We start from the raw sequence: 16,481 nt of genomic DNA, 5'->3' as shown, positions 1-16,481 counted from the left end.
GTTAAGTTGTGCAACAAGTTTTACAAAACTCCCCAACACACAATCCCAGTCAGTCAACAGGATGCCGGTACGAGGTGCTGATCCGTGCTCACTGGAGAGAACCGGACGGTCTTTCTGTGCAGTGACGGTGGAATTTCCCCAACATTTCCTTCTGCTGTTCTTGATTCATATCTCACAAACTCTTTAGTGCTTCTCTACCATGTGACCCTCCACTAACACCATGTCTGATATCAAATGCACATTAAACAACTATATGAGTTTGATTCTCAAATATCAATGACCAATAAGAAAATGCAGCAATACTTTCATACTCGTGTGATTCTGATGTGTGTGTGGACACTCAAATGAAACACATAGACAAAAACAATTAAACAAATGAACCTGGCTCAGCTCAACAGGTCCAACTGGTCTGACCAGAGAAGAGGAAAGGGGAGTGTTCAGAGGAGGCAGTGCTCCTACATCTAGAAAAACAGATCCACAAGGAGCAGAGCAGCACTGCAGCGAGTGACGACTTCAGTCAGTTATGAAGTTTGATGCATATTTCGACTGGACCGGTACACAAAAGGATTCTTGTGCCTGTGAGATCATCTCTTGACGACGTGTTCCGATATTCACCAACCTCAGGAGGTCAGTGTGTGTGTGTGTGTGTGTGTGTGTGTAAAAGTTGGGTCTAATTATTTACTTTCCTGTTTTCCTTGGCCGGCAAACTTATTTCAAAGCCCTGAAATGCATTTTCTACAAGTTGGAAGTAAATCAGCTGCTAAAATGTGCAAAACGCTTTGAGTTAACTTTGTGAGATTGATGGTACATCCTTCAACAGTGAAGCTGTTTGACACACCAGTGTGAAAGATCCCTCCTCACTTATGTTTGCTGATGATTTCTGTGCAGGAAAGCCTGTAAAACAAATACAGCGACACATTATCAAGGCACAATCACCACGTGCATGTTGAATAAATGAAATGAAATCAGCAGATAGCATTTTGATACAATAGAGATGTTAGATAGCAAGAGATATGGCATTATTGCTTCATCATCGTGATACGGCGCAGGTACATTCCTCGTGTCTGTTTCCTGCTCCGCTGCATTTCTGTGAGCCAGTAAATGTAAACCAGCTTTACTCTTCCACAGCTCCTGGTCGGAATCTGTGAATCGGATTCCAGTCGGCGCTCTAGCCTCGAACATCATCCCACCAACATGAGCGGTGACCGGGAGGGAACCAGGCAGACCCCCAACGTCAAACCCAAGCTCGGCCAGAAAGAGAAGAACAGCAAGGAGGACATGAGGAAGGAGAAGCCCACACAAGTGAGGAGATCGAGGAGCAGCAACTCGGAGAACACGGAAAGGGGCAGGAGGAGAGAACGAGACCGGCACCAGGCAGACCGGAGGCAGCGGGGGAGGAGTGAGGAGGCCCGGGGACGAGACAGGAGACGGGGAGAGAGCGCCCGGAGGAAGGTGAAGCCCCCCGAAGATGACGTGGAGGACACGGAGTGCGCTGTGTGCTTCTGCTCGTACGATAACATCTTCAGGACCCCCAAGCTGCTGGCGTGCGGGCACACCTTCTGCCTGGAGTGCCTCGCTCGCATCAACGTGACCTCCCCCGAGCTCAAGACGCTGTGCTGCCCGGTGTGCCGCGAGCTGACCGAGCTCCCCCACGGCCGGGACCTGCCCCGCCTGGGCAACAATGAGGACATCATAGGCAAGCTCCCAGCAGACATGCAGACGGCGCTGTCCATCCGATTCAAGCGCAGCAAGGGCAAACTGCTCCTGAAGAACCCTCCCAGCAGCCGCACCAAGTCTAACTTCCTCACCCTGCCTACGAAGAGTCTGCATGGTCCGGTGGCAGCAGGGGGTGACCTCCACCTGGATGCACTGGAGCAGGGAATAGCCCCGACCACTGTGGTGGACGTCGGCAGGCCGCCAAGCCGGGTCAGAGGTCGCCTGCGCAGGCTGTTCCGCTCGGATCAGTGCTACTACATCGTGGTGGCGTCCATCATCACCATCACTGTGGCGCTCGTGCTGGTGGGGATCTTGGCCTTCGTGATCATACCGAATTTGAGCAATTTTCGGAAGCCGGATAACGGAGGGAACCAAACGGCACACGGCCCCCCTGACTAGAACCCGTAAAGGGGGACAGGACGGGCTGAAGAGGTGTCACAGAGCAACGCGTCGTGGTCTTTTGTGGTCTCCTTGTGGTCTTGGTGAAGGAGCTCTGCACTGGGACACATGCCGTCCGGTTTCATGCAGACTGAAAACAAGGAAAACAAGAGCGACAACATTTTTTTGAGACGGAGGACAAGCAGACTCGAAGTTGCACATACGGGCATTAAACACAGCGAACAGGGCACACTGGTATGCTTGTTGTTGTTGCTCTTTCTTGAACATGTTTGTCGTTACTGTGAACGGCAGAACTACTGTACGTGTAAAGGAACTGTCCACAACTATTAATAAGCTATAAATGCACTAAACTCTATGATGAAAAGATGTCCGAGTGCATTGGGCTGGTTCCCATAATCAGGTCAGGGTTTCTATAGACCACCATTGCACATAGCCATAGAGGAGTTATATATTTGTAATGAAGTACCCCCCCCCCCCAGTATTTCCAGAACACACAATAAAAAACAACTAATCTGAATTAGTTTTGTCCTTCTTCTCTGAGTAAAGTACAGTGGGGACTTCCGGTCCTGTGTTGAGTGAAAACAGGCCTTTCAGGGAACCAGCTCCTCTTCAGACACCCGATACCCTCTGGTGATGTAAACAGACCAGCGACCAGGAGGGGGGCTTGAGTTTGGATGTTCACCCTGCCGCTCCTCTCTGTTGGCAGGCGGACCAACTCGTTTGACAGCATACGTTCCTCCTTTTTACTGAGCTGCTCAGAAAGGGCGTCTGTTCACAGCTGTGACGGGGAGACGGGGGCTCGTGGCCGGTAAGAGGCCACCCGACGCTTCGATGTGGGACGGCCAACACGTGTGGTGACTCGTGGAAGACCACGACACACTGCAGGAATATAACAGGTGTTATATACATCGGAGAGTTCAGTAGCCATGCAGGTTGAACAAGTAATGTGCTCATTGCAGTATTTAGTATTTAAAACCAACAACAAAATAATTACGACACATTTTATACCACTCCATTTATCTGATAGTTACTTTGCAGATTAAGACTTGACATAAAAAGCTGAGAATGATGATCAGCCAAGAAGTATTCAGATCCTTTACTCTGTATTGTAATAATAATAATAATGTGAAAATACTTTGACAATTAGAAATCCTGCATTTGTAATAGTATCAAAAGTAAAAGAAAAATGGCCCGTGTGACTGAGATATTATGATTCTGTTATTATTAACGTTCAATCAATGAATAAGCCTTTGTTTTAGCTTGTTGAGCTGCAGCTAGTTTTAACCTTATGTACGAAAAAAGGTTGAGAAATGATTTGTGTTCTAAAATGGGAAAACATGGGAAAATTAAGCACCATAAAGTTGTTTTGTATTTGTATTGTTTATTTGATTCTTATGACATGAAACATAACATGCCACCATTGATATTGTTGTATTAGGGTTACAAGCCAAACAAGTACCAAATGTAAAATATGAAATGTTTCTGGAGGAAATGATGAGTAGAGGTACAAAGTGGAATATATGGAAATACTCAAGTAGTTACATTCCACCACTGGGATCCGTCTATAAAACGGGTTGCATTGCACATGTTGCCGATACTTCTGCACATGCAGACCCCCACTTGTGTTGGCCAGCACGCGCACTCACCTGCGCGTGCTGGCCAACACGCACAACTGAGTGTGCGTGTTGGCCAGCACGCGCTGTCAGAAGCACTACTGTGTACCAATAAACAGAAACATGAAACACATACCTGGACTACTTTAATCGGCCTCCTGGTGGACGTTACAATCACACATTTATGGTTCAGCCTCAAACGATTTGCTCAAACACTTCTTTTACAAACATGGAATGGAGTCAAAGTAAAACATCTTACAAGATGGAAATATACAAAGTGTATAAATCTGAAGGAATTACTGAAAGATGAACACGTTTTCTTTCCACATAGTCTGGAATAAGTCATTTAGATATTTTACATTAGCACAACCGTTATTGTACTCATGTGACTGTCATTATATATTATTAGCAGTGGTGGAATGCAAGTGAATTTAACATTACTGTGCTTAACAGTACCATTTCATGGTACAATACTTGAGTATTTTAATTATGCTCCTTTATATTTTTACATTTGAGTGGTAAATAGTTTATTTTTTACTCAACAAGCCTAGATTTATTTGACAGATAGTCACTTTAATACTTTAATAAATAAGATCAGTACATGAAATATGACGCAAAGTATGTGTACAAAAGAAAATCAGCATTTTTGTCCCTTACCGATAGCACTTTGTTGTTTAGCACTTTAGTAGCACTTAAATGTCTCTTACTGATAGCACTCTGTAGTTTAACACTTTAATAGCACTTAAATGTCTCTTACTGATAGCACTTTGTAGTTTAACACTTTAGTAGCACTTAAATGTCTCTTACTGATAGCACTCTGTAGTTTAACACTTTAATAGCACTTAAATGTCTCTTACTGATAGCACTCTGTAGTTTAACACTTTAGTAGCACTTAAATGTCTCTTACTGATAGCACTTTGTAGTTTAACACTTTGGTAGCACTTAAATGTCTCTTACTGATAGCACTTTGTTGTTTGACGTTATTGAAGAAATTGTACTTGCTTGATTCTTGTTGTTCTGAGTTTGGACTCATGGTTTAATGCACTTATTGTAAGTCGCTTTGGATAAAAGCGTCAGCTAAATGACATGTCATGTAAATGTAATTTTTCCCCTTAGTACCTAGGGTTGTATAGTTTTTCCACCTCTGGTGATTGGATTTTTATTGCTGCATAAAAGTGAAATACAACTGTTAATGTTGTAGTTGATCAGAGTTTAGCTAATTTTAACAAAAATATTGGGCTTAGTACTTGAAGTTATTAAGTTACTTTTCACCACTGGAAACACCCAACAGATACAGTCAAATGTAAAAAGTATATAACGGGTAAAAAATCCTACAGATACAAAAAAATATGCATATATATAAAGAAATATATATGTATGTATATAGTATTTATTTTACTGTATCTTTGTTATGTTCTGTATTTTTAGACACCTTTTAGATACAGTAATATCTGGGGTCGATTTGGCCCAAAAGACATGCGTCTAAGAAGCAGTTTAGCCTATATTACTGATTAAAGATATAAATGAGTGACATATAATTTAGCCAATCAGCGTCCTAATATCAGCTTTGGGCCAAAGTCATCTGCTCCAAAAGCTGCGCGTTCTGGAAGCTTCTGTAGAGACCGGTACACCAGAAGGTCTGGAAGCTTCTGTAGAGACCGGTACACCAAGAAGGTCTGGAAGCTTCTGTAGAGACCGGTACACCAAGAAGGTCTGGAAGCTTCTGTAGAGACCGGTACACCAGAAGGTCTGGAAGCTTCTGTAGAGACCGGTACACCAGAAGGTCTGGAAGCTTCTGTAGAGACTGGTACACCAAGAAGGTCTGGAAGCTTCTGTAGAGACCGGTACACCAAGAAGGTCTGGAAGCTTCTGTAGAGACCGGTACACCAGAAGGTCTGGAAGCTTCTGTAGAGACCGGTACACCAGAAGGTCTGGCTAGCCAGATGCTGTCGTGCTAATGCCGTATTTTGCTTCATAAGGCAACGGGGACAGATCCAGTATGGACAGATACGGGAGTAAGAGACATGAAGCACTTGTTGGAAGAATTAATATAACATGAGAACACCAGGACACACAGCCGCCACTGACTGTATGTATGTATACAGTGTTATTTACACTATATACATATATATATATATATATATATATATATATATATATATATATACATACATACATACATACATACATACATACATACATATGTGTGTTTTTAACTTATGTTTTTGTTTTCATCAGGTAGAAGAACATAAATATTCAATAATCTCCCTCGATTCCAACGAACAGCACGCGCGCTCCTCGTGACCCCATCCCGGCGCCGCGCAGCGTGAACGCGCTCAAGACACCAGAGGCTGCTTCTTGATTAGCTCCACAGAGCCGACGTCAAAGGTTACGTCATTTCTCAAGGTGACAGTTAGGGCGGGACTTCCCGTGGCTGTCCAGGAAGTCGTCGTGTTACTTCTCCTCCTCCTCCAGCCTTGAGAGGAACAAGAGACACCAACGGGGCGCAAAGTTGCTTTCGTAGCAGGGAAACTAGCAAGAGGACACGTCCTCTCGGTTCCGGTCGTTTACCGTCGCTGGTTGTCACCGAAGAAATGGGCTTAAAAAGAAGACGCGCTCGAAGGGGTAAGGGCTAATTTCAACTCGCTCTTCCTCGAGCTACAGTACCTCCAGTCTGTCGGGTGTTACCTGTCTGCAGAGCAGCATGGAGCTACAGTACCTCCAGTCTGTCGGGTGTTACCTGTCTGTCGAGCAGCATGGAGCTACAGTACCTCCAGTCTGTCGGGTGTTACCTGTCTGTCGAGCAGCATGGAGCTACAGTACCTCCAGTCTGTCGGGTGTTACCTGTCTGTCGAGCAGCATGGAGCTACAGTACCTCCAGTCTGTCGGGTGTTACCTGTCTGCAGAGCAGCATGGAGCTACAGTACCTCCAGTCTGTCGGGTGTTACCTGTCTGTCGAGCAGCATGGAGCTACAGTACCTCCAGTCTGTCGGGTGTTACCTGTCTGCAGAGCAGCATGGAGCTACAGTACCTACCTGTCTGTCGAGCAGCATGGAGCTACAGTACCTCCAGTCTGTCGGGTGTTACCTGTCTGCAGAGCAGCATGGAGCTACAGTACCTCCAGTCTGTCGGGTGTTACCTGTCTGTCGAGCAGCATGGAGCTACAGTACCTCCAGTCTGTCGGGTGTTACCTGTCTGTCGAGCAGCATGGAGCTACAGTACCTCCAGTCTGTCGGGTGTTACCTGTCTGCAGAGCAGCATGGAGCTACAGTACCTCCAGTCTGTCGGGTGTTACCTGTCTGTCGAGCAGCATGGAGCTACAGTACCTCCAGTCTGTCGGGTGTTACCTGTCTGTCGAGCAGCATGGAGCTACAGTACCTCCAGTCTGTCGGGTGTTACCTGTCTGCAGAGCAGCATGGAGCTACAGTACCTCCAGTCTGTCGGGTGTTACCTGTCTGTCGAGCAGCATGGAGCTACAGTACCTCCAGTCTGTCGGGTGTTACCTGTCTGTCGAGCAGCATGGAGCTACAGTACCTCCAGTCTGTCGGGTGTTACCTGTCTGTCGAGCAGCATGGAGCTACAGTACCTCCAGTCTGTCGGGTGTTACCTGTCTGCAGAGCAGCATGGAGCTACAGTACCTCCAGTCTGTCGGGTGTTACCTGTCTGTCGAGCAGCATGGAGCTACAGTACCTCCAGTCTGTCGGGTGTTACCTGTCTGCAGAGCAGCATGGAGCTACAGTACCTCCAGTCTGTCGGGTGTTACCTGTCTGCCGAGCAGCGGGCTGGGGCGTTCAGGTGATCCGAGAGCATCGATCCGTTTGGTGATGATTCATCACTCCGGTTCACGTGAAGCAACTTCCTACCAGATGCACGTTAACATAAGCTGATCAAATCATTCCTTTGTTTAATACAGTGCTGTTGCCACTTTGCTGTTACTTTTATTGCAACATTTTTATTACTCTGAAATTACACAATGTCCTTATTTGTTTCAGGAGAAAGAGGATGTTGAAAGTCGAAGATCTTGTCAGAATTGAAACTCTACTCCAAGATGACTCCTGTCCTTCATCGTGTTGCGGCCATCTTCGCCCTCATTGACAGCGTTTTGTGTCACAGCGTCAGTAACTTCACAGTGAGCCAACAAGGTGTGGCTCCAGATCTCTGATTATGTGCGTGTGATGGTACACGGGCTGCCCTCGCCATTTCCCATTCCTGTTGTCTGTAACAAGGACACATCTTTCTATTCAGACCCTGTTCTCCTTCTCCACCCACCTCCCCTCCCAAGTTTCTGTGCCATGCTCCGCAAGCGAGGCTCTCTCATTTTGTGTGGCACGTTCCTGTTTATAACCTGGAACGCCATACTGGTGCTAATGCTCTGGGGCAGACCCCCGCCCGGCCAGCTGGGCGAACCCGGCCGAGAACAGAGAGAAGTGGCCGAAAGGCCCACTAATGATGTGGTGGCAGATGTGCTCCGCATGGCGGACACGTTCGAGGCAGAGCTCGAACTGCAGAAAAACATCCTGCTGCAGATCAAGAACCAGCAGTCGCTGTGGGAGCCGTCTAACAGAAACGGGCCCAAGGCGGTCGTAGCGGGTCAGCCTGTCATTCCCATCCTGGTAATCGCCTGTAACAGGGTCACCGTGAGGCGCTGCTTGGACAAACTCCTGGAGCTCCGTCCTTCTGCGGAGCGTTTCCCGATCGTAGTGAGTCAGGACTGTGGACACGGCGAAACTGCTGAGGTGATTCGCTCTTACGGAAATCAAGTGATTCACCTGAAGCAGCCGGACTTGTCGGACGTCGCGGTGCGACCAGAACACAAGAAGTTTCAGGGTTACTACAAAATCTCCAGGCATTACCGCTGGGCTCTCAACCAGGTGTTCAAGACCCTCTCTCATTCCTCGGCTGTGATCGTAGAGGACGACCTCGAGGTAAACATAGTGGCATTGAAATGCCCCAGTTAATCATTTTCACATAAAATGTTACACGCCCACGTGTCCATGCATCAATATAAAAACAGTGCATATGTTCCATATTTCACAACTTTTAAGTTAATTTAACTTGTTCACAGGGGTCCCGGTAAACTGATAGTTTATTATTCATCTCCTACTCTAGGTGGCGCCAGACTTCTTTGAGTACTTCCAAGCCCTGCTGCCGCTCCTGAAATCAGACCCCAGTCTCTGGTGTGTGTCGGCCTGGAACGACAATGGCCGGGGCGGCTATGTGGATCCAGCCAAGGCCAACCTGCTCTACAGGACAGACTTCTTTCCTGGTCTGGGCTGGATGCTCCTCAGGGAGCTGTGGGAGGAGCTGGAGCCCAAGTGGCCCCCTTCATTCTGGGACGACTGGATGCGTCAGCCGGAGCAGCGCCGCAACCGCGCCTGTATACGGCCGGAGGTGTCCCGAACTTTAACCTTTGGCCGGAAAGGAGTGAGCCTGGGTCAGTTTTATGACAAGTACCTGCGATACATTACACTTAATAACGAATTTGTGCCTTTTACCAAATTGGACCTGAGTTACTTGAAGGAGGAGACATACAGAGGACATTTTGAGAAGGAAGTTTACAGCGCTCCCGTGGTTACATATGAAGATGTTAAGCAGGGGCAGCTAAAAGGAACTGGGCCCTTCCGCCTTGAATACTCAAGAAAGGACAGTTTCAAAGTGCTGGCCAAAAATCTGGGAGTCATGGATGACTTGAAGTCTGGAGTCCCACGGACAGGATACAGAGGGGTTGTCAGTTTCATCTCAAGAGGACGCAGAATCTACTTGGCCCCTCCTCCAGGATGGACCCAGTATGATCCCACCTGGAGCTGATGATCCAGAAGGAAAGTTCATGTGCAACTGTGAATGTCAGTTGGGGGAAAAGCATTTCTGACCAAAGACCGATTGTCTTTGATTGAATGATATGTACTTTAGATTATTGTCTATTATAATGCAGAATGGATTGTCTTTCTTTCTGGTGTTGGGTTTATTGCCAATGCCACTCAGGTCTTTTTCATTATTCTACAGCCTAAACAGTTTGTTAGAAAATCCTGCTGTAATTCACTAGAGATCTATTTTTGTATTCTGCTAATTGTGCACATGACATTCATTGATGTATTCAATGCAATTACATAGTTTGACACTTTTGTATGAATTATTTGCAAATTTCTGAAAATATATTCTGTGGTACGGTTGTTTATGGTGACAGGGCATACCTGCAGTATAATCTGTTATTGTATTTTCATTGTTTGTCTTGAAAATCAGTTAATCTAAATTAATTCTGTTGAATGCTTCTCCGATGTAGTACACCTTGCAGGTTTGTTACCTGTGTTTGTATTTTTTGGGAATAAAACAACTCACATTTTTGCCTTTTAATGAATGCGTTGCTTAATTAATTTACTATTATCGACCTTCAAGGAGCTTAAATTCTTTGACTAAGGTGCACATTGAAAACATACATACCGACAATTTAACATTTCACGTTGATATCATTTTACATTTGAGTACAGTTCCCAAAATACAACTTATGTGACTTTTGGGGAAATGCTTGCTGCTCAAGTCATTCAGGATCATTTCATGTGAATCCATAAACGATGGTTTGGTTTAAATATCTGACTGAGGGGAGAGTAGTTTAGTATTCGCGTAACACTTGTGTGCAGACAGTGATGCCTCATTACACTACATGTTGGGTGGTGTTAGTCTACGGGAGCCGCCGCGGTCCAAACCTGTTCGCCCCCGTTTCTAAACTGAAGCTCCACTGTTTACTTCCCTGGCAACGATGATGTGAGACCGAAACTGCTAGCTAGCTAGCCTAGCTAAAGTAATGGAGAACCGGTAAGAGATGAACAACACGCATGTGGCGGCGGGGGGGAGACGTACTGACGGCGTGCTGGTCCTTTCATAGCGGATATTTCTTCTCACCGGTTTGCCGTAAAGTGACCGTTTGATTCCAATTGGGGGCGTTTAGCCTGTTCGCGTGCACGGCTGCGGGCTCGGCTAGCTGCGCGAGTGGGGTCGTGTTCCGGTGTGATATGGCACATTGCACACTCGACAACCCTCGCCACCGCTGGGGGTATTTCCTACTTTATCCCCGTTGAAATAAACACGGTTTCGGGTTTTAAGTTGCCCACCACGCCTGCTGGCGAGGCGACCTTAGCTTTAACGGCGCTGCTAGCGAAACCACTGGTGCTGGTGGACTGGACGTAATGGAGCCGGGCGACTTGCGTGAGAGCCCCGCCGGCTCCGGGGAGTCGGATGCCGGCGATTGGAGGGAGGTCATTCCCGGTGGTGACGAGGAGGTCAAGGATGCCGACACCAGTGGAGCAACGCCGGAGACGGTGCTCAGGGACACCTGCGAGGAAGCTGAGAGCGAGAAACCAAGAGGAGCTGGAGAGCCATTAAGCAGCCCCTATGAGGAGGAACTGGACCCCAGAATCCAGGTAGGACAACTTCTCTTATTGCTCGTTCAACCTCCTTGAAGTTCGATAATTAGACGTGTTAATCAGCCGGGATGTAGTGCTCGGCAACAGGCCCCGGGTGGGTAATACTGGGATGATTACGGTTAAGCCGAGCGGAGAGGCAGCTCACGTTATGTGCCTGATTTATGTATAATCTGCAAATCCGGTCGTCAGATCAAAAGCGATGATCTCTTACCTGTGACCAGCTCGTGCATCGCCATTGCATTTAAGTGTAATGATGATACATGACGGCGCTATGTTCACCCAGACTGTATGTGTTGGATTCATATACACTTTATATGTTCTAGTTGTTGATGAGGGCCTAAAGCTGTTTGTTTAACCCACAGGAGGAGTTGGAGCATCTCAATGAAGCCAGTGCAGAAATCAACAGACTGGAGCTGCAGTTGGATGTAAGTAAAAATACACTTTCCACCTAATTATGTATTTGTTCAGTCTTCCTTCACATAACTGAAGAATATGGAAAACAGATTGCATAAAAACACTTTGATTTTGACAAAACAAAACTCATGAGAAATGTGAAAAGAACACTTGCTGCCTCCCGAGGTATTGCTTGCTCTCGCTGTTGTTGAATATTTTATTAGCCTGCACAGACGGTGCTCATCAATATGATAATTTTTGTTTTCAATATCTGTAGGCATCAGGTCTGGAAAAGTCACGTCTTGAAATGGAAAATGTTTTGCTGCTGATAATTCGACACTTGAGTGAATAATTTGCTCACGTGCAGCCTGTCATTCCATTATAGTTACATCTAATATTGTAATGTTCATACATTTACCATCCAGGATGCCAGATCCGGCTACCGGAAGATCCTCACCGAGTCTGCCAGGAAGCTAAATGCTCAGAGCTCTCAGCTCGGTGGATGCATTGAGAAAGCAAGACCCTACTATGAAGCTCGTCGCCTTGCGAAAGAGGTGTGTTTTAAAATGATGTTGTTTGAAAAGTGAAACGGGAGTATTTACATCTTTTTAAGAAGTCACTTTACTACATTGAGATGCAAACAAAAATGAATATAGTGCCAACGTGCTGTTGCTTACCCTGGTGCCTCAGTGTAAGCAAGGCTTTCTGACACATCCTTAGACTGAAGTGTCGAAAAAATGGGACCTGACCTTTCCGACAGCATTGGAAGGTGGCCAGGTGTGCATTTGTCCACATGTCGTGTAGTGTTACTGCATTCCTGACTGCACTGAAGGAGTGTTCATGGTTGTTTGTAGCCTTACAATCCCCTACACACTGTTCTTTACCTATGCCAGACAATGTAGATAACATTCTTATGGTCACATCTTCTCTATATATATTGCAGCAATTTCAGTTTTCAACTCCCAAAAGTTAATCTGAGCAGCAAAGAGATTTCTGATCTCAGCCGTTCATTATGCATGTGAAATTCCTTCTTGTGCAAGGTGTGAACTGCAGTCTGTCTTAACCAGATGTAGCCCCACACACAATCGGGATACCAGGTACTTGTTTGGTTCCTTCAGGACCACTATGTGTGTGATTTTCTTTAGGGTTAAATATATACATTTATAAGGCAACTGATTATTTTCATGTTTGCTACCTTGTGGACTCACTTTTTATGAAGCCGTTAAATCAAAAACTGGGGTATGGTGTCCTTGTGTCAATCCTCTTCTGCAGGCTGTAAACGTGTTGTCTGCTCTCTATAGGCACAACAGGAGACCCAAAAGGCAGCTTTGAGCTATGAGAGAGCGGTCTCTATGCACACGGCTGCCAGGGAGATGGTCTATGTGGCAGAGCAGGGTCTCATGGCGGACGGCAAGAACACCCTGGATCCCACCTGGCAGGAGATGCTCAACCATGCTACCTCCAAGGTAACAAAGAGGAGGAGGTACACATGCTATACAACAATAACACCAGACCTGGGCGGAGTGGACCATGGACAGTCGGTGCACGATGGTTCTGGTGTTTCAGAAGAAATTAAACATGTGTTAAAGTAAAACTTTCACTGGAAAGTACAACAACCAGAAAACCACCTAAAACACGGTGGATAGCAGAGTTGTAACAATACATTGATCTGGATCAACTATCCAAGGTCATTGGTGCAAAGTGGAAACATTGATACCCATTATTGTTTTCAAGATACGCCTTTATTTTTGAAATCCCCATAGCACGACCGTGTAACCATTTCTGTCCAAACGCATCCGTTTCCTACACAGCCCACTAATAAAATTGTCAAATGATCTTTTAGCTGCTTTTTGTGAGTTGATATGAATGTAACTGATGATGGTAAATTGGCATATTATATGGTATTGTTGAATCAAATCGAAATCGTACCGTGGCAGACTTTGTGATGTCGTATTGTAATCCAAAGAATCTCTATACTGTCGTATTGTGGTGACACGTTGTGGGAATCCTACAAGACGCTTAATCTTGTAAGTCCAGTTTTTAAATGTACTTTTGTTTTAAGAGTATTATATATTTAAGAGATTTAGTGTTGCACCCTACAGTACTGTCAGAAAGTTAAATAAGGATCAAACATCCGTGAAGATAATTTAAAAAAGATTTCATGAACACACTCTTCTCGTATTCGTGTGCGCTAACATCCTGCTGCCGCGTGTCTCGCAGGTGAACGAGGCCGAGGAGGAGCGACTTCGCAGCGAGAGGGAGCACATGCGCGTCACACACGCCTGTCAGGAGGCCGAGGCTCGGGTTCAGATGCTGCAAAAGTCCATCAAAAGAGTCATTATGAAATCCAAACCTTACTTTGAGCTCAAGGCCCAGTTCAACCACATTCTGGAGGTAATGCAGACACAGGACGTTTGTGGAACCCTTAGCACTGTGCATTGTACTCCCAGGTTCCCATTCTCAAGAAACAATCGGCTGTTTAGATACTTGCAAATGTGCTGCTGAGTTTGCAAAAAAAGCTCTAATATATTCAGTTGGATTTTATGGGTTTGGTAGGTCACTGGTCGGTAATACACCCGTTTGGCATAAAATCAATGTCCAAATTGCTGCTAAAAGTCTCTGTGCCCTCTGTGTGTCTCCAGGAGAACAAGGCCATAGTGCTGCAGCTGGAACAGCACGTAGCCAAGGTGAAGACCCGCTACTCCATCGCCTTACGAAACTTGGAAAAAATCAGTGAGCAGATTCACGCTCAGAGGGGGAGGAACCAAGCCGAGGGAGGGCGCACCACTGTCTGCGGTGGGCGGAGACCCCCCCTTGGAGCCGAGTCCGACATCGGAGTTCAGAAAGAAGGCGGAGCCTGCGGCGGTGGTGCCACGGGGACGGATCGGGTGGATGCAGCCATCGACCTAGGGAAATACAAGGAGAAGGAGAATGAAAAGGAGAGGGAGCGGGCGGGGTCGGATTCCCTTTCGGTCTTCAGCCTGCAGACCATCGCTTCCGACTTGGAGAAATATGACTCCATTGAGCACCTCGGGGACCTCAGCGACGTCGGGAGCGTGACTGGGGATGAGGGGGAGAAAGAGAGAGGCGGAGTGATGGATAGAAGAGACAAGCTGGCTGAAGCAACCGCCAAAGAGCGCCAGCAGCAGTTCTACAAGCAGCATCACCGAAGCTTCAGTTTGTGAGGCTGTATAGATATAAACTATACTATAAGCTATAAACGAGTTATAAAAAAACAAAAATAAGCACCCCTAACACATAGGTACCAACCAAAGTATAAGACGGTGAATTAGCTGTAAAACTGGATTGAAGCAGTTGTAGATGATTTGATGGTGTAAATAAGCACACGTACGTTGACTGACGATACGTTACTCTAAAGTTGACACTGATCAATAGTTAATATTGCTGCCTGGTTAGAACACTACTGGAATCTCAAGAGCTGTACTGTATATTGAGGGATTATGGGTAGAATGTGTTCCTTGGGCATGACAGAACAGTGAAGAATGATCAAAAGACAGCATTGACCCCCCCCCCCCCAAGGTAGAGGGGGTCGCAGGGTCTCCGTCCACACAGATCCACCCTCAAGTTAGTGTGCAGGGAAAGATGACGACAACGATTCTGTCGAAAGGCGAAAGCATGTTTGAAATCACATTTCATATATATTTATTTCCAGTAACATGCCGCAACTAGTGTTTTATTTCTTTTTAGCACGAGCGAATTCCTGAAATGAACGGAGTCCGAGGATGACGACGTATGTTTCCACTCCCACAGCATGCGCTCCTTGTTAGCTATATGTAAACACACGTATGATATGTAAACACACGTATGATATGTATTCAGGGCGTTGTGCTGGAACTGAAACTGACGCCATGAAAGCAAAGAGCCAGGTTTTCTTTTTAATGTCGTACGGTGCAAAAGCCAAGTCCTGTTATTTGGGTATTGTTTACATTTGTGATATTCTTTGGCGACAAATGCATTTCCTCTTTTTTAAAAACTATTTGCCCGTGTTGTAACGTGTGCCTTGACAAGAACAAGCAACACATTTAGCACGAGTGGCACTTTGTTGTAATCTCATCTGTAGTTTAGAACCATTTCAAAAAGTGTGTGTGTGTGCGTGTTTGTGTGTGTGTGTGTGTGTGAGTGCGTGTGTGTGTGCGTGTGTGTGTGTGTGAGAGTGTGTGAGTGCGTGTGTGTGTGTGTGTGTGTGTGTGTGTGAGAGTGTGTGAGTGTGTGTGTGTGTGTGTGTGTGTGCTTGCCCTTTTATGATTTTTAGAACACTTTAATAATCCAAGTCACCCAGACGCCGTACCCAATGAGACTTGAAGAGTTCTGATTTCTGTATTTTCCTTTTAATGACCATTGTCCTTTGATTTTCAAAGTGTGAGATGGAAAACGACAGTCAAGAAATGACTTGTAAATGTGTGTAATTATTACAAAGCTGGAACATATTGACATGTACAGTTACATGTGGTGATTGACGTGAATGTTTGACAAGTTGGTTGTACAGATGTTCGGGATGCTCACAGATCTTCATGTATTTACATCATCGTTGCAGTTAATCTGAAGAACTTCACCTTCACTTCCGTCTTAACTAGTCTTCACCCTATTTATGGCATTTGTGATTTAGGCAGAATGTCACTTTCCAATTTATGCATTGTCATATCTATAATCAATAAACCAAATCATACTTCTTAGGCTCCTATTCTCCTTTTTTGGTCATGTGGAGCACAGGTTAGGATGTGAGATGCTGTTTGATGCAGGAAGAGCTGGTGAGAGACAGAGGGAGAGGTTACGTCTTCCTTCAATTATTCAGCAGATATATAAATATGATGCAGCATCTCAGAATAGATGGCAGAAGAGGAGCAGAGGATGGTGGAAGAGACTTTGGTGTAATAGATGACCAGTGTTGTCTGACTTAACTCCAATGAGCTCTGGAGAAAGG

The 16,481-nt window shown here is 45.8% G+C and overlaps 3 protein-coding genes across 3 annotated transcripts; all 3 read left to right on the top strand.

The window, feature by feature from the left end:
• Nucleotides 1-365: 365 nt before the first annotated feature.
• On the top strand, nt 366-3,492 carry rnf183 (ring finger protein 183). Its single transcript, XM_034528596.1, has 2 exons — nt 366-627; nt 1,129-3,492. Exon 2 carries the CDS (start codon nt 1,195-1,197, stop codon nt 2,113-2,115), a length of 921 nt encoding a protein of 306 aa, XP_034384487.1. The 5' UTR covers nt 366-627; nt 1,129-1,194; the 3' UTR covers nt 2,116-3,492.
• A 2,197-nt stretch (nt 3,493-5,689) lies between these two features.
• On the top strand, nt 5,690-10,079 carry mgat1a (alpha-1,3-mannosyl-glycoprotein 2-beta-N-acetylglucosaminyltransferase a). The gene is made up of 5 exons (XM_034529141.1): nt 5,690-5,821; nt 5,967-6,353; nt 7,721-7,870; nt 7,974-8,653; nt 8,838-10,079. Exons 3-5 carry the CDS (start codon nt 7,777-7,779, stop codon nt 9,534-9,536), a joined length of 1,473 nt encoding a protein of 490 aa, XP_034385032.1. The 5' UTR covers nt 5,690-5,821; nt 5,967-6,353; nt 7,721-7,776; the 3' UTR covers nt 9,537-10,079.
• Nucleotides 10,080-10,315: 236 nt separating this feature from the next.
• Nucleotides 10,316-16,229, top strand: sh3bp5la (SH3-binding domain protein 5-like, a). The gene is made up of 6 exons (XM_034529142.1): nt 10,316-11,143; nt 11,509-11,571; nt 11,965-12,093; nt 12,841-13,005; nt 13,760-13,933; nt 14,182-16,229. The coding sequence occupies exons 1-6, from the start codon at nt 10,910-10,912 to the stop codon at nt 14,722-14,724; spliced, it is 1,308 nt and encodes a 435-aa protein (XP_034385033.1). The 5' UTR covers nt 10,316-10,909; the 3' UTR covers nt 14,725-16,229.
• Nucleotides 16,230-16,481: the final 252 nt, after the last annotated feature.

This window comes from Cyclopterus lumpus, chromosome 25 (assembly GCF_009769545.1).
Source record: "Cyclopterus lumpus isolate fCycLum1 chromosome 25, fCycLum1.pri, whole genome shotgun sequence".
In the NCBI taxonomy this organism is placed as follows: domain Eukaryota; kingdom Metazoa; phylum Chordata; class Actinopteri; order Perciformes; family Cyclopteridae; genus Cyclopterus; species Cyclopterus lumpus.
Note: the sequence above shows the minus strand (reverse complement) of the source record. Positions and strands in the feature narration are given on the sequence as shown.